The following is a 25,012-nucleotide window of genomic DNA, read 5'->3' as shown; positions in this document are numbered from 1 at the left end:
GACCTTGAAATGCTGCTGCAGAAGATTTAAAACTCTCCACAAAAATCATAAAATAGATTGCATTGCTGTGGGATTTGAACTCTCTAAATCGATACTGTGTACTACAGTGTTCTTGCTGGACTATATACATTAATTATTGATTGTGCAAAGATACATTTATTAGGAACATTGACACAAGAAAAACTCCTGGACCTTTGATACCATTTTGTGATGTAGTATAGATGTAATGGTTTGAGAGAAAGAGCAGGTTCAGCATTTGACATCTCCCAAATAAAATAAATTGGGAGCAACTAAACTTTACATCTTCTAAGCTGTTAACTAATGCACATGGGAATGGTACTTAAGGGGCTGCACAGTGAAGATATACATACCAATGTGGAAAAAATACACAGGGGACACCACGACTCCTAATGTCTTTTCTCCAGGGGAGGAGTAGGTATTGTATAAGGAATTGCACTTCACAGCAGAGGGCTGTGCTGAATAAATTTTGTGCACCCAAGAGACACTAAAAATATCAGATAAGAAGGTTAAATGAAGGGCTTCGAGAGCAAGGTATTTCCCCTGGAATTGAAGGTGTCACCTCTGCTGTGTTTTCAGACCACCGCTGTATTCACCTAGTAGGCAGTTTCTAATGATAAAACAAATCCCTCAAAGCCACAATTGGCATGCCTTCTCACTAAAACTCTAACTAATAATTTAGCTCTTTGGGGACTGGGGACATGTACCATGTCATCCTAAGCAATCTGTTGCTTATTTTTTTCTCTTTCCATGCTTGGGACCTGTCTTAACAAACGTGATGATCTTATTCTGTTTAACTTTTAATAGTGTTTGATCAAACAAAACTGATCCAAAGAATTAATGCAAACTGAGTTTCAGTTATTGATAACCTACAATTTAATTGCTTTGAGCTACACCTTGGGCACACGTCACAGTCATTACTTTTTATTCTTATAAAGTCCCAGTACTGCTGTATTTTTCTGATCCAGATTCCCTGGATCTCTTATTACAAATAGCAAAGTGCCCTGTTGGTCAGCTCCAGGGACAACAAAAGTTTAAATGCATCAGTATCAACCAGCTCAAGTCACAGTTCCCCCTGAGACAACGGCTTTCTCCATTTCCTGTCTGTACAGTTTCCAGTACCCTCCTAGCTTACTCCACCAAACTGCTTGCCACTCTGCTGATCTAGCAAATTGCTCAGTGCCTCTGACGTACAGATTCCTTCCTGGGACACCTTTGTCTATGCTCTCTTTATTAAATTAAAGACTGATGATATCATTATGATATACATTATAAGGGCCACTCCAATATGGCAGCACTTAGAGGGAAAGGTCATTGCTACCCCACCTGAGCTTTCTGAACATCTGCACAAAAAGGAGCCATAACTGAGTTTGGCTTCACAGATGGTCATGAGGAAAGGGAGGCGGGGTCTTTCGGGGTTGGAAGGAGCTCTTTTCACTTGCTGAACAGGTACAGCAAGGAATGCCTCTTCCCAAACTCCCTCAGAGCCAGAAATAATAAGCAAAATGTCTGTAGGCGCAGTTGCTGCTCCATTGTGCTTCCCTCGGTTCCACAGCAAAGGCCACAAGAGACATACATTTGAGCCCACAGAGTATGAACACATCAACAGTATTCCCCCACCCCCATCCGTTCAAAAACCATGAATCTGGTCCGCAAAATGATGGGATTGACTAAAAAAAAATCATAAGATTTAAAAAGAAAGAAATAAATGTAGGGGCTTTTTAAAATTGCCTTCTGGTTTCTGAGCCTTTAGGATGCACTCGCGTCACGATTTCAGACTTTTCTCCCTAACCATGAAAGCTAGAAACTTACTCTTTTTGTTTGAGTGGAAGGTCAGATTCTCTTTCAATCTCATGAAACCAACAGCTCGGGCTTTTTAAAAAAAAAAAACACACCAATCCCATAAAACAAATATGGAATCACAAGAAAATTGAGTTTGCTGGCCATAGTGGACTTTATGCATAGCTTGTTTTCCATTATTTTTATTCGCATCCCTTCTTCAAGAAGTTAGAAACATAGCTATGAACAATTTCTCCTTCAATATACTGTATAACATGTTATCATTTATGTATTCGGTTGTGTTTTCCCCACCTAAAAACTGGCAAAAGGGTACGGAAACGGTTTCCTCACTAGGAAGTATCTAGAACCTCAAGTACACTTTGAACGGTATATTCATCCTGAGCCCTAGGGGCTTTTCAGTAGTTTTGCCTAAATTTCATTTTCCCAGTTTTGGTTGTCGAAGACGTAGCAGGCCCAATTGCTAAGCTCCAGTTGGCTGCAGTGAGAATTGCATGTGCTCAGCACTTCTGAAAATCAAGCTCCCGGTGTGCAAGTGCAATAATTTTCCTTTAGAATCTCCCTCCAGTAATACTCCCTCCTACCTTTTTATCATACTTGGATTAAATATGCCTCCTTAAAAATTAAGGGTAGTATGATACCTTTCAGGTGGGAGATTGTTGTTGAGAAGTGATGAGCATAGGCTCCACTGTACTAAATGTATAATAATAAGTCACTGATATTAATGGGACATGCCAATTTAAAAAAATCACATTGTGCTCTCTTGTCTTCTGTAGCTATTATTGTGACAAGTAACTCCTAAATAACTGTCACTGAAGGAGGTCACAAGCAAAAATCTTTTTCATTTCCCCCACTATTTGATAGCACTCTGTGAATAGTTGGTTTCATTTTTTTCTCCTGTATAATCAGTCAGGCCAGGATCTTGCAAATACTTCTGCACATGTTTCATTTTATGCATAAGCAGTGTTGCCAACTCTCACAAATGTATCCTGAATTTTTCCTAAACTGCAGCTCCTGGGGTCATGGGATTATATGAATTTCTCAGCTTCATTTGAAAAAAAAAAAAAAAGTTTCCAGCCCTCATGGCTGCAGAGAGAAGCTTGAAAATATGAACCGCAAATGTTTGAAAATGAGAAGGCATATAACCCCCCCCCCCCAAAAATGTATTATTAAAAAAATAATTTTCTTTAAGCCAATTTGATGATTTTGGGGGGCCTAGCTCATGATTTTTGAACTCTTGGGCTTAGCAATACCACATATGAGTCACCCTATTAAATTCAGTGAGACTACTCATGTGTAGCTCTAAGCAGGTGCATAAGCGTTTGCTGGATCATGAATGTGGTCAATTTCTGCTGTTTATTATTTGTATTTTCATAGCGCCAAGGAGCCCTATTCATGGACCTAGCATCCCACTGTGCTAGATACTGTGCAGATCTTTTGTGAAATAAAGGTGGCAGGGGGAAGATACTTTGGTACAGATCTATTAATGGTAAAAAGTGACTTTAAAACCACAAATATCAGGAGCAGGTGTACTACAGGAAATTACTTTTAACTCGTTTTTGGAAGTTGACTGCATTTCAAGTTGACGTTATCCCTGTAAAAGCCTACCATGAGAAAATACTGAAACTGCCTAGAATGTAATGGGTTCACGTGGTTTTTCTCACTTCTTTGCACGCGTAGCCATTTTGTCTGTCTTTCTCTCGGCGTTGCAGGTAAAGAATTAGGTGTCAGCACGCTAGCTGAAAATGACAACCAAGATGCTAGGGGGCCGGCTGTCCCGAAAATATCAGGCTTAGAAAGGAGTCAAGAGAAGAGCCAGGACAGCAATAAAGAACCAGTACTCGAGCCTGTGGTGCCTAAAGACGCTTGTCCTCAGGTTTCTCAGACTTTGGCCCAGCATCTTTTGGAGCCACAGCCTGAAGCGCCTTCCCCAAGCCCTGTCCTGGTGCAGCGTACAGAGGCTCCTGCCCAGCCGCCACAGCCTCAAGCCTCACAGCCGCTGCAAGGCCCAGAAGAAGCCCAGCGTCCACCTGCACCTCAGCCTCAAGTGCAACGTCCGCCCAGGCCACAGTCCCCTCTGCAATCTGTCCATCAAAACCTGCCGCTGGTGCAGCCTCACCCTTCCTCACAGAGTCTCTCTCAGCCTTTGTCAGCGTATAACAGCAGCAGCCTAAGCCTCAACAGTTTAAGGTAGGCAAACTGTTATTTATTATGGCAAATACTAAAGGAAAGCCTATTAAAATGTGGCGAAGATGCCCAAATTGTTAGCTGAATATGCACATAGGAGGACATGCTTTTCAGGGCTTGTCTGCCCGGGACACTTAGGAAAGTTCAGAGGAATTAACTAAAGGTGCATAGTTCAAGCACATTAAACCCTTCAGAAGTAAAGCAGCCTTAGTTTGCTTTGGCTCAGCAGTTCTCAAACTTCACTGCACCGTAACCCCCTTCTGACAACAAAAATTACTACCTGGCCCCAGGGCTGGGGACTGAAGCCTGAGCCGCACCAGCCAGGGCTGAAGCCTTTGGGCGTTGGCTTCAGCCCCGGGCAGTGGGGCTCAGACATCAGCTTCAAGTCCAGGCCCAGCAAGTCTAATGCCAGCCTTGGTGCCCCTGTTAAAATGGGGTGGTGACTCACTTTGGTTTGAGAACCGCTGTTAGCTTAATCTCCTTTGCTGCATTGGGGTGAAGACCTTTTGACAAAGGAGGAACTGCTACACTGGCCCTGTATATCTATCTTAAGTACTTACAAGACCCCCATTAGTGTAGTTTCTGAGCACCTCACAGTCTTTAATGTGTTTATCCTCACAACACCCCTGGGAGGTATTATCCCATTTTTACAGCTGGGCAACTGAGGCACTGCGAGGCTAAGTGACTTGCCCAGGTCACATGGGAAGTCTGTGGTGGGGCAGTGACTTGACCCCAGGTCTCCCCAGTTCTAAGTTAGTGCCCTAACCACTGGATCCTCCTCCATCTATCCAAGCTGGGATTCCCCTACGCAGGAGCCAGTTAAACTAGCTTTTTGGCTGCTCTGTGCTTTGAGTTGGGGGGTGGAATCTGACCCACAACTGCTCAAGTTCTTGAGTTACTTTAAACCAAAATCAGGCTGTTTTTCCTTCAGAGTCCCATGCAGCAGAAGCGTGAATGATTATTACATGACATAGTGAAAAGTAAAACGTGAGCACTAGCTATTTTAAGACATTAAAAAAGTCATGTTGGAGTATGTTAAAGGGGGAAAAACTGCAACCAGTACATACACAAATATTTATTGCTGGGTAATCTACCTAGATCTTTATATTGTGGGAGAAGAGAGGGAGTCATTAATTATATGATAAGCAGGTAGACATCACCATTTTCTCCAGCCTGTCTCTCATCTTCTACGATCTTTCATTTTATTTAGTGATAACTGTTTTTATTAGTGCAAAGATCACTAATTTGAGCTTCAGTTACCTGGAACAACAGTTCAGAAGCATTCATGCCGAAAGGAATTGACAGTGAAATAATAAATGTACACAGTGGATTGTTCCTTTGTGTGCCATTCATGTATTTCTTCAAGGCTGATACCATTTAACTTTGGAACTCAGCCTCTTGCAACCTCAATTTCTTTGACTAGAGAGTAGGTTGGAAATAAAAAGGGAATTTCGAAGTTACAGTTTGTTTAGCATGTTCCAAAAGTAACTTCTGGGGTGTGTGCAGGGAGGGGTGTGGGGCGTGATGAGGCTTTTCTTCTTTTCCTGCATTGCTTAATTATTCCCCCCCACCTCTTTTCATTAACAGCAGCAGCAGGAGCAGTACTCCAGCCAAGACTCAGGCCCCTCCTCCACACATAGCCCACCACCCCTCCGCTTCACCATTTCCCCTCTCTTTACCCAGCCACAGTCCATTGCACACCTTCACGCCCACCCTCCAACCTCCTGCTCACCCGCATCACCCCAATATGTTTGCCCCTCCTACGGCTTTGCCTCCTCCACCTCCATTGACTTCAGGGACACTGCAGGTTGCAGGACATCCAGCTGGTAGTACTTACTCAGGTAAGAGTTGGATGTGTTATGGAAGAAAAACATTTTCGTGGTACGACATACAAAACTAGCTCTTGGTTTTAAGTCAAATTATTTATTTTGACCAATACAACAAGGGTTGGCTGTTTGACAGAGGATGTACCCACTGACATGCTCAGGGCTGTGTTAAAAATGGAAACCATCAGTTCAGCCTGTCCCAGTAATATTCCTTCCACCCTAGGAAAGAATATTTGTGAGAGGCTACATTTTGTGTTTCTTTTTTCTCTCCATGGTAAAATCATGTTAGAGTGCATGCTCCCATTACATGAACCCTCTGGGCATCTGTCTTCACTGCAGAGTTAACTTGAGTTATCTACACTTGAGTTACTCCACTCGAGTTAGCCTAGAGTGAGAGCAGCCACACTGCTATATAATACTTGAGGTGCTGTGTCCACACCTGTGCGGTACTCACTCGAGTGTGGCAGTAAGACTTCTGTGAAATATTAGGAGAACTTCTCTCCTTCCTGGAGCCATGGGAGGAATTGTGGGAAGGCACTGGAGGAGTAGCTTCACTCGAGTGACATTAGCCTGCGTACGTGTTACGGAGTGGTCATGTTAGAAGCTGACAAGTTAGGTTCAGTCAGTTTTTAGCCTGTGTAGTCTTGCCAGTCAACGCTAGTTAAAAACAGCACAGTACTTGAGATAAGGACTTTTGTGTGTGGACCTGTCCCGATTTAGAGACAACACTCAAGTTATAGCTTGAGTTAACTTTGCAGTGAAGACAAACCCCGGGAGAAAGGGGAAATTGAATGGTTCTATTGCCTCCAGTGCATTTTGGGAAGATCCAAGGAAGACCCTCATGTTTTGTGACGGGGTAGTTGGGAGAAGATAGTTTTCTCCTCATAAGGGAAACCTAAACTTAGTTCTGGCAGCCAAACCCAGCAACCACCAGGGGGGACTGCAGAAAAGCTCCTGAACTCACGGCTTTATTCTTTGTTTCAGAGCAAGATCTTCTTCGTCAGGAACTCAACACACGATTTTTGGCCTCCCAGAGTGCAGATCGTGGGGCCTCTCTGGGGCCACCGCCCTACCTGAGGACCGAGTTCCACCAGCATCAGCACCAGCACCAGCACACACACCAACATACACACCAGCATACCTTCACGCCTTTCCCACACGCCATCCCGCCCACTGCCATCATGCCAACGCCAGCACCACCCATGGTGCGTACCCCAGGCAGAAATGTGAGGATAAGTAGAGCACAACTCTATTCTTTATTACAAACTACAAAAATCTCAGTTTTAAGGGAAAGAAAATGCTTTTGGGCCAGATACGCTTAGCTAGAGGCAAAAAGGCCTCCTCCTTCCTCAAACGTGTACTGATAACTAACAATAAGTACCGAATGGAAGCATTTAGGCTGATGAATTTTAGCCTGTTGACCCAACATACTATAGTGCTTGGAACGTGTGATACTTCTCTGGTGCCTGTTCCTTTCCTCTGTTGCCTAAAGACGTCATGTTACTCCGAAGGATGCAAAATCCAAAGCACAGTCTTATGCAAAACTTGCTTATTCTGTTTTTGTTTATCTCTGTTGGTTGCTAAATAGTAGAAAGGCAGTCTTTGATATTACCAACAGAAGCGAAGGTATGAACAACAAAATACAAAGTAACTAGTTTGTGCTTTGATCCCTTTGCAGTTTGACAAATACCCTACAAAAGTTGACCCCTTCTACCGTCACAGTGTGAGTTTTATTACTGTGTTTAAAAATTGACTTAATCGTTTTTCCATAGTGGGTTGGGATTGCCACTCAATAACTAGCAGAATGTTCAGTCTATTCTTAATCATCACTCCAGGAATTACCATTATCGTTCTTGGTCACTTTAGCTTTGCCTTTTAAAGGCTTGCCTTTGTGGTGCTGGTTTCTGATAAAGATGCAGTATCATCTTTTTTAATCAAAAGATCTTTTGCTTGACCAACTTGATGTGAAGATGCGGCATAAGAGCTTGAATATGCCACATAAAGCAGGATACACCAGTAATTTCATCACCATTTTTCAGTTGTGTCATAAGCCATTAGACTAAATTTCTTCCTAAGAAATTTGTAATGAAATGACAAACTATCATACATACCCTTCAGGGTTAGATAATCCAATAGTTTTACTAATATATTATATTTCACTGTATAAAAACTAAATCCTTGTCTTTTGTGTGCTTCAGATTTCAAAAGTCGTAACTGTGCCACTGGGCTTGTTACATTTTGAAAGCTCTATTTCCTGACAGCAATGAGAATCTAGCTCTGTGGTTAAAAACTACAAAATAAAAACCTTGTAATTTAATAGCTGGTGTGTTATAAATCAAAAATATATTGTAAATCAATAGATTTCACTTAATTGTCAAGCTTTTTGGTTTTACAGTTTGTATCATTGATTGATTAGCTGCTGAAATCTAGGTTGCTTTTCTCCATTGTCAGGAGCTTCATCGTATTGGTAAAAGACAAGTTCTTGATTGGCTACGGAGAGAATTTTCTCACTCTCATAATGATATTTTGATTAGAGAATGAGTTACTGCATCAGTATTATTCAGAACTCTGCAAAGCACTTGGCTTTTCATGTTGGTTTTGTTTAGAAGTGGAACTGGGCAAGAAAAATGAGATGATGGTTGGATTCTTTTATTGTTTGTTTTGCTCACTTTGGAACCTATTTAGGCCCAGATGCTGAAAAAAATTTACTCACATGCCTAACTTCGAGCATGTGAATACTCCCATGATCTTCAATAAGACTCGTCTGCGTAATTTTAAGTCCATATATAGGTGTTTTTAAGTCCACATATAGGCCAGGATTGAGGCCTTTGTATGAAATGTTAGGGCTCAATCCTGCAAACATGCACGCATGGGAGCAGTTTTACTCACATGAGTGAAATCACTCACATGCTTATGTGATTTGTTTAAAGCAGGACTCCACCCTTAGTCACTGGGTTTCACATCAGTTTATAAGATACGTTATCATCAATGTGGCATGTTGATTCAAGCAAGAATGCAGAACCGGAGAAATAGATAAACGTGCATTAGGCAAATAAAGCACAGCAGTCAATGGTGAATACAGAAAATCATTGAGTGACTTATCTATATAAGCTTTTTCAAATTGACATTGACAAGTTCTCTTATGAAAACTGCAGTTATTAGAAATCCGACCAAACTAGATCATGCCATTTTCCTTCTAAATGTAACGGAGGGCATCGTGTTGTTATCTGCTAGCCTATGGGGCAAGATCCTTAGCTGGTGTAAATTGGTGGGTGTCTGTTGAAGTCAGTAGAGCTGCACCAATTAACAGCTGCTGGAGATTTGGCCCATTATGTTCAATGATGTGTCAATAATAGAATGTGACAGTAAAAAAGGTGTAAAATATTATTATTCTTTATTATTTATATTATTATAGAGCCTAGGAGCCCCAGTCTTTGACCAGGATCCCATTGTTTTAGGTGCTGTACAAACACAAAACATGGTCCCTCTCCCAAAGAGCTTACAATCTAAGGCTATGTCTACACTACAGACCTTACAGCGGTACCGCTGCAGCTGTAAGGTCTCACATGTAGCCGTTCTCTGCCGGCAGGAGAAAGCTCTCCTGCCGGCATAATGAAACCACCTCCAACAAGAGACAGTAGCTATGTTGGCAGGAGAGCATCTCCCACAGAAATAGCGCTGTCCGCCCCGGCACTTTTGTCGGTGAACTTATGTCGGTAAAGGGGTGTTTTTTCACACCCCTGAGCAACAAAAGTTTTACTGACAGTAGTGCTATCAGTAGACATAGCTTAAGTAATCATGGCCTTTCTGACTGATGCTTTGTAAACGCTTAGATTTTGTTGCCTTTTTGTCACATATTGCCACTGGATTCATATCCTTATTTAAACTAAGGCCTAGTCTGCAGTAGAAGAGGTGCTTGCTGATGTATACTGGCAAACCCTACTAGTGTAGACGAAGCTTATACTGCCAAAAAGGACACTAGGGCTTTTGGCAGCATGGAAATGTCTGTAAAAAAAAATCACACTCCAACTTTACCAGCAGAAGCGTCTAGTGTAGACCTGCCCTGATAATTAGACTTACCTTGAGAAAATCTGGCAATTGTCTTAAAGCGAAAAGAAGAATCATTCACCAAATAAACTAACACTGCAGGAGAACAAATGTAAGGCCAGTTTTGGATTGAATCCAATCTGTCATAGAATTGAAAATACATGGGGAAGAAAGATACATGTGGTCTAGAGCAGAGGCTCAAATAATTTGTTTCTCCTTTCTTGACCTCTTTGGTCACAGTGTCTCTCTCTGTTTCAGGACCTTAAAGCAATACAGTAAGAAATTACCCTTATGAATGATTAATGCTGGGTCAATATCAGAGAAACAACTGCTAGCCTTTGCATTATCATTGGGGTGCATGTCAGGGGAGCTGTAGTCCAATTTTACAAGCGGCCACTGAATTTTCCAGTGAGGAAAGCTGAAGAGGAGAAGATTGTGCAAATTGAGGATATTCAAGGGCAAAAGGAAACACTGAAGATGAAAAATAACCTATAAACGCTAACCTAGTTTGACTGATACAGAGATAATTGAGAAATATCTGTGTTTTATAATAATTCTGACCTTGAGGAAAGGTAACATATTTAATTATAGAACTGTAAGGAAATCATTCCTTATTATTAGTCATATTAAATAATATGTCTCTCTCCACCTTTTGGAATGAACACATTATATGGAGAATTAAATGCAGTAGACACTAGCGTATTTCAAACACATTTTAGGCATTAAAAGTTACTGTAAAGGAGGACACTTGCCTAATAATGACTTCTCAGATGCCTTCAGTTCAATATTAGCTAATCCGGAAATGTTTTCTGCATCTTTGAAAAGAGCAGGTTCAAATAAAACAGAATTAAAAGCAACGATGGGAATGTGCTATGAAAGGAGACTTCATACCATATTGTTTAGATAATAAACCTTTGGGTACAGATACGATATTGAAATAATTTATCAGCTCTCAGTCACTATAATATGATTAACTGACCTTGTGAGAGAGGATAATGGAGGGAAAAGGGACTCAGAAAAAAAGTCTGTCTTTATGTACATATGTATATTACATGAAATAAATTGATCAAAACTCTTGAAACATTTGGTTTACACGGGAATGTGGTTTACTCAGTGTGTGTCCATTCTGCATGTCCAATCTTTTACTTTGCCCAATCCCACTTCTATTCAATTAGCCAATAACTCATGAAAAACAGCATTTATTTTGATCTTAAAAGTAGCATATACAGAGGATTTATCTTAGAACAGCTCTATTAGGAGGTAGATTTTTAACAGTCACACATGACACACGTGCCCGCCAGCCTGGGTTTAAAGCACCACCAAATCTGGGTCAGAATTTTTTGTATGTGGACAGGATAAGGGTTAGGAACAACACCCAGGTAAATCCCAGGCTAAGTCTTCAGTGAAGACATACCCTTAGGTCACACTGTCAACCCCTGACTCCCACAGTAACGCAGCTGCCCAAGTAGTCCCATTGACTTCAGTGGAACTGATTACATGAGGAACTGCTCCTCCATATGAGTAAGGGATTCATAGTCTGATCACAAAGGCAGGATGAAGTTTGAACAGTATGGTTGATTTGGTTTGTTTTCCAGTTTGCGCTTGTGCACTGCACAGAAAAGCTTGTGTGCCTGAGCTCGTTTAAAACAAGAAGGTACCTTGAGGCCAGCGGAGTATATTTCAGGCATATATTCCCTAGAGATTTGTGTGCCTCTGTGCTCCAGGGCTCTATCGTTATAGAAATTGGTACTCTAAATTTAGACTTTTTTGCTGCCACAACTATTTGTTTAAATGATGAGTTTTGGCAAATCAGATTATCTCTATTCTAATATTAGATGTGACAGGATATCCTCTAAGACAGGCTAATGAAGTAAGAATTGTGTATATTTTCTGATTTCCTACAGATACTATTAAAATCTAAAGTACTAATTGAGTTTTAATGGAGTAAAACCTTAGAACTCATGAGGATTTGTTTTTTCAATTAAGTAGTAATTTTCTGAGAGTCTTATTTGGCTTAGCCTTCCTCCCTCCTTTTTGATATAGTTTAAAATCTGTGACTTCTATCCAATTTAAAAATTAACAATTGCAAAAGATCCTTTTATATTATGCTGTCCTAATCCAGGGAATAGCTTGCTGGCTGTTTGATTTGTAAACTACTTTTAAGTTCTAAAGTAAACATTCATGACATTTGTAAACATTTCATTGACTGCTTTAACTAACATTGTTGCAGTGAGATCACGTTTTCAGTGCTTTTCAATTTTCTGTACGTTTCATTTCCTTAATATTATACAAGAATGCTTTCTTTCTTCCTCTCTCTCTCTCGAATTACTAGATTTGTATTTAGAAAACGTCTCCTTATGTTCTTTTATCTTTTGATTACAGCTGTTTCACTCCTATCCTCCAGCTGTATCAGGTATTCCTCCCATGATTCCTCCCACTGGTCCTTTTGGCTCACTACAAGGAGCATTTCAACCTAAGGTAAAAATAAGAATTACTTGTGCATTTGTTCACATTTGGTTTAGGTTTAGGGTTTGAATGCATCCGATGAAGTGAGCTGTAGCTCACGAAAGCTTATGCTCAGATAAATTGGTTAGTCTCTAAGGTGCCACAAGTCCTCCTTTTCTTTTTGCGAATACAGACTAACACGGCTGCTACTCTGAAACCATTCAAATATCAGTTGCACTAATGTAATTCAGGAGTAATCCCACTGACGATAGCTGGGTAACTCCAGTTTTACATTGGTGTAACTGAAATGAGAAATAATTTAATGGAGTTCAGGTTTATACTGTGGTAGCTCAGTTCAGAATCTAGCCAACTAATTTTCAGATATAACTGATCTGAAAACTGATGCAAGTTCATTTAATAAACAAGTTTTTTTTAAATTCATTTCTTGAATTTAGTGTTACCTGATAGTTCCACCATCACCGAAAACCATGAACCTGGTTCTCCTCATTTATATCTGCTGTGAACCAATGTAATTCTTCTGGCTTTAATGAAGTCATCCTTGAGTAAGAAGAGAATCAGGCTCTATAGCCCTGTGGTCTTTGCTGGATCAGGGCGTAAATCTCTACAGAGAAGATTTTCTTTTTCTTAAATAGGCCCATCCAGTTTATTGATTGAATATGTAGATTGCAGTTCATTAGTGGAGTTCTTCATATGTATGGTAATCAGGCTGTTAACAACACTGCTGCTTAATTGTTAGTTGTACTGCAGCTGATTTCTATTCTTTTTGTTTTTTTAATGTGGGAAGTTACAATGCCTGGAGTGATGCATTTTGTTATATTGGCTGAATATTTAAATCTAAACCATGGGAAAGGCTTTTTGTTTGTTTAAAGAGGTGTTGCCATTTTCTGATAGCATTGTAACAACTAAAAAAATTACTGATAAATTGTGTATTGACAATGAAGTTAGAATCCTTAGTCTGTTTCAGTGTATTGATGTCACTGACAGCCATCAATGGATTATTTCCAGGTGCTAAAATTGATGAGCAATACAGTACAAGCTTGATGCTCCAAATACCACTGCGGACATTGTATAAGTCTGGCTAATCAAGTTTTGGACTATGGACAGAACTTTCAGTGTAACTATTGCTCTTGTGTTATATGATTGTGTTCACCCTGTTTTGAATAACCAGAAGACCTCAGACAATGAAGTTTGGAAAATTGAGGCTGTATTATACATTTTACTAAACCATGATGTGTTCCTTCCCTTTTAAAATGCCACCTTTATTCTTTGGGGAATACTAACGCTAAACAGGGAATTTTTACCCACTAATTTTGTCACAACTCATGACATTTTCTTGTAACATTTGTAGACTTCCAATCCTATTGATGTCGCAGCCAGACCGGGAACTGTCCCACATACCCTCCTGCAGAAAGACCCCAGGGTATGTTGGAAATGTTATGCCATTTTAGATGAGAATGCCACTAAAACTAATAATTCAGATAATTTAGGAATACGAGAGACTCTGTCATAGATTGATAGAAATGTAGGGGAGGAAGCGACATTAGAGGTCATCCAGGCCATCCCCCGTGCTGAGGTAGGACCCGTCAGGTACCTAGAAGAGCATCTTAAGTTAGGTCTACCCTTACAGGAGCTTGTAGAGTACGGGCACTGCACACCCACCTAGGAGGGGTATAAATAGCAGTGTGGACGGTGATGCGTGGCTTAGGCAAGTAGAATACAGTGCACTCCACATTTGAGCCCTAGGGTATATACCATACATTGCTCTTTACATAACCAAGCAGTGCCTCCCACCTGAATACTGCTATTTGTAGCAGCATCGTGTCCCACAGCCTTCCTGCTGCTGGGGTCTTTCCTGCTGTAGTGAAAGGCTCTGGTAGCGGGGAGAGGCTCTGGCAGCAAGGAGGCAGCTGGGAAAAGATCAAGCTCCCCAGTGCCAGAACCTTTCCTTTCTTCTTCCACCTACTGGAGCCTTTCACTGCCTTGTGCAGCTACACGCTGCAGTGATATGCGTGGACGCAGCTTGCCTTTCACAGCAGCATATAGCTACGTACAAAGTGCCTATACTCTGCACACTGCCATAAGTGTAGACAAGGCATTAGAAATGCTTAATCCTGCATAATTAAAGTCAATGGGAATTTTACCATTAACATCAATGGGTGGATGATCAGGCTCATAACAACTTAAAGGAATGGTCTTTAATCATTAGCACAAAGCATATACCATGCAATGGAAAAGCCCTTTCCTGTAACATCCTCATGAGTAAAAGGATAAACTCCAAATCTATTATAAGGTTTATAAACATCCACAAGTTTTATGCTGATAGGCTATAATTGGATTATGACATGTAGTCCCATTTTACTATAGTATTGATTATGCTGATGAAATATTGATGCACTTGGTTGATCGTTTGGCACTCTTGGATTTTTAAGACCAAATTGCACATTTTATTTGTTTATTTTGGTCTTGACTGTTCAGCTGTCGGCATTTTTCCATTTTACAGGAAAATGAATCCTGGTGATGAATGTCCATAGGCAGGCTAAGAATTTATATTCATCTGTTAATTGTTGTTTACAATGAGTGACGTCATCCTGTCAGTTGTTAAGCAGAACTCCCTATTTGAAAGCAATGAAAAAAATCCATGCTGCTATAGGTAGCCCAGCTTTTATGTATTGTAAGGCTATTTGCAGGTGTTGAATTATGAGTTTTATGCTGGGTCCCAACTCAGCTGGTGCCGCACTTTGGCTTTGTACCAAAACAAATTGTGCATTTTTGTTTCTGTGTATTTATCTAGTTGAAAAGATAACGAGAGCATCTTCCATTAAGTCATTTAGTTGTATACTTCCTTTCAACTTGTAGCATAGTTTTGATTGTTCCAAGATAATATAGTATGCTGTTGTTGCTTCCTGCAAAGCATCCTCTTATATCTGTAAACCTCCCTTCCCTTTTATCACGGCATTTCAAGAGGGACATCCAAACATGTCAGAAATAACTAATAAATTTATTTTATATTTTCATTGCTATTTATTGAAGCTAGTCAAAACATAAATAGCTGAAGCATGAGCAAAGGAGGATGACCGAAAATATCTGGCCAAAAACAAACAAACAAAAAATGCTTTTTGTGTAAACATTCTTTATCCACATTTGTTCCAGTGTGAAAATCCCTCTTTTAAGTCAAAGCTGATCCGTTGCAGAGAAACCATCGACAACCGGTCAATGCCAGTCTGTATTGTCTATTCAAATTTTATAAGTAGAGCACCAGGTGCCCTTTTTTAAAACCATAGTCACTGAACGGACACAGTTGCTGGTTTGTGGTGGCACTTTCAAAGTGCCATTCCAGCCAGTTCCAACCCAATCCTTTCCAGCAGATCTGCAGAAAGGTGGCCAAGACCCCTTCCCAATCTCCTCCCGAGTTAGCCACTTTAGAAATATGTGAACAGAAATTTGCCCAAAGGCATTAGCCATGTTTTTCTCCAGATTAGCAAAATTTCCATTTTTATAGTGTTAAATCAACAAATTAATAATAGTGCCGGAGGGCAGAGTGCTCTTTATGAGACTTGTTTAGTTGCTTGTCAACACTTATGTACAACAGTCATGGGGGAGGGGGAAGGAGATTGGTTCTAATACCGAGGAAAAGGACTAATTATTCTCCAAAAGGACTTCATTTGAAAGTAAAATGATAACATTTTAATTTCATCTCCTAATGAAGCAATACAAATTTGTTAATTAGAGCAATTGTTTGAGTGACAGGCATGTAACCAAGTTGTCATTTTTTCTTCACAGTTGACAGATCCGTTCAGGCCCATGTTGAGGGTAAGACACTTTCCGCTGATACACTCCTCCCAGTGGGTTAAAAATGCAGACTAATTATGAGGGAGTGCCCTGTTATATCTGGAACATGTGCGGCATGTTTGTTAAATAGCGTGGTAGGTCTCTCTATACCTGTATCTTGTGGTCGCTCAAGTGAAATATGCATGGTTTTGAAGTTATTGTTTGTGCTTCTTACAGAACCCACTAACACAATGAATTCTGGAGGTTAAATACGATGAGCTTTCTATCTTTCTGACTCACAAGGTTTACTGAGCCAAATCCTGCAGAAATAGCCAGGGAAAACTCTGTTTTTGTTTTGCCTGAGAAAAGACTGCTGGATTTAGTCTTTTATTATCTATTTTGCAATATCAGTGTTGTTTAGTGCTGTACCAAACTTGAACTGAGACAAGGGTCCTACCCCCAAGAAGCTTACAGTTAAATTTAGACAGACAATCCAGTTCAGACGTGGAAAGCCAGGAATTAAGAGGTCACCTCAAAGCAGTACTGATGCCTTTTTAATTTTTATAAGTTTCTTTGGTGGTCTAACTTTTTGAAAATACGGACACAAGAACTCCATATATTCACTAGCATAGCTAGACTCAATGGACGTGCAGAAGGTTGGGTGTTTTTGTTTTGTAATAATTGCTTGCTCTATAAAAGCTCTAAAAAAGAAAAAAACTAGAAACAGAAAATAGAGCTGTTTGCCATGTTATGCTGCCTATGAAGTTCAGGCTTGTAAGAATACTACCAGGTTGTACAGCCTTTAAGCCACAGGAATTCTCCTCATTCCTATGACCGTTTTTATATCTGAACAGATGTTAGATGTGGAGTACATATGCTTAATTAACAGTGTTTGGGAAGGAATATCCTAGATGTGTCCTTTTAAGAAATGACTTCCTGAACTCTTAGCAGACAAACAAATAGCACTTGCAGGTGTTTTACAGCGTGTGTTTCAGTAATAATATGAAATACAGGTTAGAGGACAGATTCAGAGGGTGAGGTTAAACAGGGTTTCACCCACACAACAAGGGTGAGTTGACTGGCTTGCCAACTTCTTCAACATATCCCGCAGCTAAAAGTAAATTATGGAAGGACTTGAAGGCAAAGTTGACCAAGTTATAGTGGGGAGTCAGGCTCATTTTAAGCGCTGGGGTGATTTAAAAAAAAAGTGATTTCTTTTCACCTCTTTGTTGATGAAGGTAGTGTTTTAGAATCATTGCACTTGATGTACAGTTGTGAAGTGCTCTACTTATGCAAAATAGCTGATGTGGATTAGCATATACTGCATCATTGATTTCAGCTGAGATAAGCCATGTTCTCAGCCAGCTGAGTAGCACTGGCTGGCATCAGAAGAGCTGTTAAAACGAAATATGGATTTTTGTTTTTTTGAGAAGGTGATGACCCATAGTGTTTCTGGAGGGACAGATAAAGCCCTAATCCAGGGGCAGAATCTCTGCCCCACTTTGCTCCTATGGCGGTGCAAAGGAAGCAGAGACGACCTGCAACATTTTTTATCTGCCATTGTCCTGATGTGAGGGATTCCCCAGTGGGCCTCACACTGGCAAAGCCAACTCCTGTGCCACCTTCCTAATGCAGGGGACAGGAGTTGGGAGGAAATGGCTGGCTATCTCCAGCAGGAGATAGTTGCCTAATCAGGGTCTGTGCCATGGCAGAGAATCAGGGAGCCAAAACCAGCTCCCTCACGGCCCCTTCTCTCTGGATGCAGTGAATCAGTGAAGCTTGTAACCTATAACCACAAAAAAGTGTCACGTGTCTCTGATGGTTCTTGATTTCATGTCGCTTCTTTGTTTCTCCAGAAACCTGGAAAGTGGTGTGCTATGCACGTTCATATCGCCTGGCAGATATATCATCACCAACAAAAAGTCAAGGTCAGTCCTTTTGGCAGTCACACCTCTGTGGGGAGCTGCTCAGTGCAAATCTGTGGTGGAAAAGGTTCACCACTATCATGAGCTCTGCTCTGCCATCGTTGAAACGACACTGTGGAGCACAGAAACATTTTAGTCTCCTATTTCTGTTTCACGTTGAAGGCTTAATTGATCTGTAAGATCCTAGACGCAATCACTCAGGAAATGTCTGTGTCATTAGTGGCCAGGGACATTCGAACATAAACTTTCAACGCCAACTGGTGACTGGGAAGAGCTAAGTGGAGGACGTATATGAACTGCGAGATTTGTTCTATTTATAGACCAGAAGTGAAAATACAGTGGTTGAGATGTTAAAAAGCAGTCTAGGGCTTAAAATGCATATCTTCTGTTGACTTTAATGGTGTTCCAGGATATTAGAAGGCACAAGGAGCTTCCCTCTTCTCCCTCCACCATGCTGTCTAATATATCTTCACCAGCTTTAATTATTGTGTGGCTGTGGCACTGAAAAAGCACAACCAGGTTGGGGCCCCATTATGCTAGGTGTTGTACAAACATAAAATAACTAATGAATTTAATTGTTAGGGTTAATTATCATTCATATTATAATGGTATTTTGATTGTCCAGTGGCTTGGGGAGTGTGTGATTTTGTTTTGTTTTTTCCTTTTAGGATATTTCCATTATATTTTTCAAATAATTCCTGAACCTCTGAGCTAATTAATAGTCAGTAAGCCATAGGGATTCTCTGCTGTGAATACTTTCAACTTCAGATGAGTCAGTAGGCTGTGCTGATTGTGTGTTAGAAACTTGTACGTGTTGCAAAATGAACATGGTTTTCATATCACTTTAGAGATCCTGAGTATGTGAGTCAATTGTAACAAGTCATATCTATACAGTATATGGAGATGTTGAACAGTTACTAAAGCCTGGAGCTAGCAGAGTTTAAAAACAACCCTTTTAAACAAGGTTGACAGGTTAATTTGCTGCAGTAGATGAATCTCTCCTCTTTGCTTCCTTATGTTTCCCCTGCCAGTGATCTTCATTCATCTTCCCATTACCAAAAAGAGAGACTATTATTGACCTAGAGAGTTATGTCTTTTTAAAAAAAAAATATTGAAAGGATTTTTTCTAGAAATGAAATTATCTTTGCCATTATCTACATTCTTTGAATCCTCTGTGATTTGATGCTCAGTGAAAGATCATGTAGGGAAACTTCTAAATCATATGAGGTGCTGTTTTTGCATTGGTGTAGATTTTATCTAATGCTTCAGTTACACTCCCATGTTTAATATGCAGAGTAGAACTATGGAGGCTTTTGCTTGTCTGTGTGAGAGTGATTCTATTCACTTTTCCAAACATGCCCAGAAAATACGTTTCATTATTTCAGTTCAGTTACAAAGGTATTTTTGAAACTTGCTGGTGGCAATCGCCCTCCTCCTTACACACATACCTTCATTGGTCTGTCTTTTTTATCATTTCCATAAGGCACAGTTTGCTTCCTGCACCCCAAGAAGTTAACGGAACTGTGCTTTGCAACCTAGCATATTAACATCAAACATAGCACTTGTGCTCATACAGCTTTCTATGACTAAACTAGACTGGGCCTTGCCCAGGTGTAGCTGTCAGGCTGGGGGAGGACACAAGGATCCTTGCCCCCATGTGCAGCCTTACATAAGGGCTAGGTGCAGTTGCAGTCTCAGTGGCTGGAGGAGCACAGAGACTCCTAGAGCCCCAGGTTTGGGAAGGAGAAAGCTCTCCTCCACACTATCAAATGAGAGGGGAGCAAACTGCATCATCCTAAGGTCTTATGCAGCCTGTGCATTCTTCCTGAATACCAGGGAGCTCCTGAGGCATAGTCCGGCTGATTAAAAGCCTTGCTAAAGCTCCCACGGTAGTTTACATTGCCTCTTACACAGGCCAGTGTGTATATGCCATAATCTGGCCTATTATTATTATTGACTATTTATGTGTATTCCCACAGCACCTAGGAGTCCCAGTCATGGACCAGGATTCCCATTGTGCTAGGTGCTGTATGAATATAGAAACAAAAAAACAGTCCCATTATGGCCTGGATTCAGGAAAGCACACGCTTAAGTCCATCCCAATTCAGGGATGCACTTACAGCCTGGCCTGACACTCGCTGAAATCAATAGGAGTCTTTCCAGTGATTTCAGTGGGCATTGGATCAGGCACTTAAGCATTTAATTAACTTGAAACACACGCGTAAGGGCGTTCCCGAACAGGGATATTTTCCTGAATCCAGGCCTAATATATTTTACATTGGGGCGCAATGTAAAGTACATCAGCTCTTCTTCAGTGCTCTTGTAAGGTAAGCCAGCACATTCAGCAAATGGTGCTTAGTTCTTAATCCATCTGTGGTGGTCCTTTATCAATACAATTTGGGAGTGTTGTGGTATTTTCATTATTATAGCCACACTGTTCATACTGCTGCAACTGCCAGCTTTTGCTAGTATGAGCAATTATCTTCAGGGTTTTATAAATTAATTGTTCTGAAAAAAAAAGTTTATAAGCTAAATATCTGGCATGCAGGGACTCCGCTGACAAGTGTATATTTCTTTGACTATTTTTTAATTATTCAAGCCCTAAAATTGTACTTCTTGCCCTTAAATCAGGTGTCATTTGCATTTTAATATTTTGCAGACTATTAGATCCAAACATGGATGAGCCTTTTTTTGTTCTTACGTCTACATGGACAAGTTACTAGCACTTGAAAAGCAGCCGCGAGGCATGCACATTAACTTGGTCATAACTTTTAAATATGCATATTCATGTCATTGTAAAGTCCGTACTCTGAGCTGGCACAGTATTAAATATTGATTTATAAACCGTGACATGCTCCGGCATTACCGTTAAGATTATTGGTTCAATGTTATGTATTTTAAAATTCACTCTGCTGGACTTACGCAATTAATCAGCAAATTCCAATACCACGTAAATAAAGAAAATGGAATACAACGCCTTGCTTCGAATTTGTGATACACACGGTCAAAAATCAAACATTCTTTAGATTTTTAAGACTTGGTCCATCCTTTACTGGATTCCTTTCAGGCTATGTCTACAGTACGAGCTAGGGGTGTGATTTCGCTGCTCCTATACACATACGCCTACTAGCTCGCCTTGAGCTACCACGGGTATAAATAACAATGGAGAGGTAGTAGCACAGGGAGTGGCAGCTGACGTATAGCTTAACTGTGCGAAATATGTACCCACCAGTTTCAGGTGGGTTTATACACAGCACAGCTAAGCTGTGCCTCCCCTGCCATTATGTGTCCTCCCACAGCGACTTAGACGCCCCCTCGCTCGTGTCAAGCTAGTGCGAGTGTGTGTACACGAGTACGGGAATTGCACCCCTAGCTCGTCGTATAGATGTAGCCGCAATCCCTAACTTGACCAGTTCTGCCTGTGTTTGCAGTCTGGGGTCACTGCTGAAGACTGATGTTTATGCGGTGGGGAGGTTTCAACATTAAATTGGATACTTCTGACTTTTGTAGGTTTAAGTTACAAACTTAACATTACTGGTATACGATTCCTGTCATTGTGAAAGCATATGCTGACAAGATACACCTGTAAACTGGTGGTAGTTCCACCCTGCTCTTAGCACAGCCCACACCCTGTACAAACACGCACAGAATATGGTCCAAACTAACACCTTCCCTGGGTTTTGCTTTTATTATTAGGTTAGGCCTAATTTATTCACCCAAGCAGTTAAGCAAGAGCTGCTTAAATCTCGTTGCCTTCGGTGGGATTCAAACACACGCTTAAGTGCTTCACTGAATTGGGGCCTTTGAAGGTACGTCTACACAGCAAAAGTATCCTGTGGCAGCCAGTCTCAGAGCCTGGGTCAACTGATTTGGTCTTGTGCTACAGGACTAAAAATAGCAGTGAAACATTCAGGCTGGAGCTCAAGTTTTGAAACCTCTCCCCTTGCCGGGTTACAGAGCCCAGGCTCGAGCCCGAACACCTACATGGCTATTCTTAGCCCTTGAGCATAAACCCCTCAAGCCTTAAGTCAGTTGACCTGAGCTCTGAGACTTGCTGCCATGGGGATTTTTTTGCTGTGTAGACATACCCTAAGAAAACATCAACCTGAGCCTGAGATTGATTCTTGTTCTCGCCCTTTGATTGTTCCGCCTTTTGTGTTTATCTAGAAGAATCACAAGAATCTCTCTGCATTTCTGTTCAGGATCCCAGTATCTGACACGCTGTTACACCATTCCCTGGCAAGGCATCTTTCCATTTTCAGTGTCACTACTTTGCTGCAACCATATGATTCTGAAGGTGCCTTTTACTGCTCCTTCTTAGGAAGGTCTCGTTTCGAATCCCATTTTCCATTTCAGAAACAGATGCAGTCTGATCCACACAAGCTGGACTTTGGCCTGAAACCTGAGTTTCTGAGCAGACCACCAGGTCCCAGCCTCTTCGGAGCCATCCACCACCCCCATGACTTGGCCCGCCCTTCAACTCTCTTCTCTGCAGCCGGTGAGTACTCAAGAAGCTCAGATGTTTCTTCTTATGGAATATTAGTTGGATGGCCAATCCCATGGGTGCTAACAGGAAACGTCCAATCAGGTTTGCTCTCATGAGCTTAATGACCATTAGTCCATTGAATCTTGTAGTTATTTTCCACACTTAAAGCCAGGATCCTGATGAGCTGCCAGACGTACTCTGAATGAAAGAAAACTTCCACACAGATGTAGCTTACGTGCCATGAAGATAGCGCATTAGAAATATGACAGATCAGAGTCTCTCAACGTTTTCCATACTGCAACTTTCTGCACCCCCCCCCCTTCAATCTAGCGGAGACCCCTTATTTAGCAATATGGGAAGGACAGGATGGCTGTGACCCGAGGCATCTGTTTGTGACCTCTACCTGAGGGTCACAACCCCCAGGTTGAGGACACCTGAAAAAGGGAGTGAGTCAGGCCGCGTACAGGGATTAAGGTAACCTCTGCCATGTACATGTGCTGTCATTTCATAACAGACAACAGTGAATATAGCCAAGAGCACTGTGGTTCATTTACTGATTCAGGAAATTGTTTCCTTTGGCTTTGCTTGGTAGGTGCTGCTCATCCAGCTGGCACCCCTTTTGGTCCTCCACCCCATCATAGCAACTTTCTCAACCCAGCTGCTCACTTGGGTAAGTGCAAGAACTAGTTACAGATTCTCAGTAAAGAATTAACTGTGAACAGAACTGGGAAATAATGTATAAGCATAGTTTGTGTCCTCACCAAATTCCAGTGTGGGCAGGTACATTCTGCCTTCCTAAATACCCACTGAAATGACAACTGGCTACGTTGTATTTCACTCCCTATTCTAAACTGTTCTCCAGTGATCACAGAGTATTGTTAAACAGCTGTCATGCTTTACCCCTCTCAAAAATAATGTCTTTCTTTCTTTCTTTCTTTCTTTCTTTCTTTCTTTCTTTCTTTCTTTCTTTCTTTCTTTCTTTCTTTCTTTCTTTCTTTCTTTCTTTCTTCCTTCCTTCCTTCCTTCCTTCCTTCCTTCCTTCCTTCCTTCCTTAATTAAAAACTGCCCAGACAAAGACTCTGTGTGCCCTGCCAGTTATTCAAAATTTACAAAACTAAATAAAAATATCAATCAGTTGACTCTTTTCTACCATGCAGCAGCCCTAGGTACAAATAACAGCAACCCAGAAAAAACACTTGGAAATCATCCACCTGGAATTTTGAGTGAAGTCAGACAATACTGATTCAGCTTCACTGTAGTCATGACTACAGTAGATTTAAACTCCCTTGCTAAAATAATGGTAAGAAGTGTAATTGCCTGCATTGGTGAAAAGCAGCAACCATGGTTTTAAAAAAGGAATAATTCAAGGCATTAAATGAAAAGCTACATTCTGTGTGGATATAGAGTGTTACAATAATACAACATGCCACCGCCTATGAATCAGAGTTTGAGACTTTAAATTAGTCTTTCGTTTCTGGACGGGCAGGGTTTGGGAGGGTCACAGAGATGTCACGCTGAACTCATGGAAACGGTTTGTCATTCTGCACCAGGAATCCTTTAATTTACCCATTAGAAAACAGTAGGGCTGGTTCGCCTCTCATTTGTACCAGTGTAAAACAGAAGTAACTTCACTGAAGTCACTAGACCTCTCCCACTGTAAAGTGAAAAGAGAGCCAGACCCACAAAGCTTACTTGTGTCCTACACACATTAGATACTTAAAAAGAAAAATAAACTGAAAAGACTGATTGCAACACTTTCCAAAGGCTCTAAACTACTTTTTCATATATAACATTAACAATAAACCTTGCAGCACTGGAAAATGCCCAGGTCAATCTCATGATTCCATAGCATAGTAAATGTGGACACTGTCAGTGTGGCTATCCTAGCTGTGTCCTGAATGTGGTTTAGAAGACGTGACCAGCACACGGCGTAAAAGTATTCTGTAGGATCAATGGTGCCAGCAATGCCTTGTTAGCCAGGGCATTTCATGAGCGAGCACGTGGAATAGATATGGGATGGGAGTGGAATAAAAAGGGAGATTTTTTTCAGCTTTAACACATTGGCAACCACTCCCAATAATGCAGGGGCCCCAAGACTCTGTGTTCTTGAAGTCTTGCTTTTGTTTTGAAGCAGAGATTTTCTAATAAAATGATCCCTTTGTGCTGGCATTGAAAAAAGATTTCTTTTTTCTCTAAACACTGCCATATTTTGGATCATGTTCAGCTAATGATAGTTGTGGACTTCACTATATGCAAACATAATACAGTTGAATATTTCACTAATGCTTCATTTCAGTTACCAACATGTCAATGTTTTTCAATTGTTCCTATTTGATTTCAGAGCCTTTTAATAGACCAGCTACGTTCACCGGTCTCGCTGCAGTGGGTGGTAATGCCTTCGGGGGACTTGGGAACCCAACAGTTAGTGAGTAACCTCTTTCTCTAGAAATTTGCCTTTTGATTATTTTTGTTCATTGCGTGACTCAGGATTT

The 25,012-nt window shown here is 40.9% G+C and overlaps 1 protein-coding gene across 13 annotated transcripts in view; it reads left to right on the top strand.

Annotated features, from left to right (window-relative positions):
* AUTS2 (activator of transcription and developmental regulator AUTS2) overlaps nucleotides 1–25,012 on the top strand; it is a 974,917-nt gene that overhangs the window by 940,642 nt on the left and 9,263 nt on the right. For 2 of the 13 annotated variants that reach the window (XM_037880130.2, XM_043530920.1), the window contains 11 exons: nucleotides 3,528–4,005; nucleotides 5,590–5,843; nucleotides 6,813–7,054; nucleotides 7,507–7,551; nucleotides 12,258–12,353; nucleotides 13,690–13,761; nucleotides 16,122–16,151; nucleotides 17,966–18,037; nucleotides 22,391–22,532; nucleotides 23,113–23,190; nucleotides 24,862–24,945. In XM_037880130.2, the coding sequence (XP_037736058.1) occupies nucleotides 3,528–4,005; nucleotides 5,590–5,843; nucleotides 6,813–7,054; nucleotides 7,507–7,551; nucleotides 12,258–12,353; nucleotides 13,690–13,761; nucleotides 16,122–16,151; nucleotides 17,966–18,037; nucleotides 22,391–22,532; nucleotides 23,113–23,190; nucleotides 24,862–24,945 (1,593 nt within the window). The remainder of the gene's footprint in view (nucleotides 1–3,527; nucleotides 4,006–5,589; nucleotides 5,844–6,812; nucleotides 7,055–7,506; nucleotides 7,552–12,257; nucleotides 12,354–13,689; nucleotides 13,762–16,121; nucleotides 16,152–17,965; nucleotides 18,038–22,390; nucleotides 22,533–23,112; nucleotides 23,191–24,861; nucleotides 24,946–25,012) is intronic. The other 11 variants (XM_037880131.2, XM_043530921.1, XM_037880132.2 and 8 more) reach the window with 9 other exon arrangements.

The sequence above is a fragment of the Chelonia mydas genome, chromosome 17, assembly GCF_015237465.2.
Source record: "Chelonia mydas isolate rCheMyd1 chromosome 17, rCheMyd1.pri.v2, whole genome shotgun sequence".
Taxonomy (NCBI): Eukaryota; Metazoa; Chordata; order Testudines; family Cheloniidae; genus Chelonia; species Chelonia mydas.
This window is presented reverse-complemented; position numbering and strand designations above follow the sequence as displayed.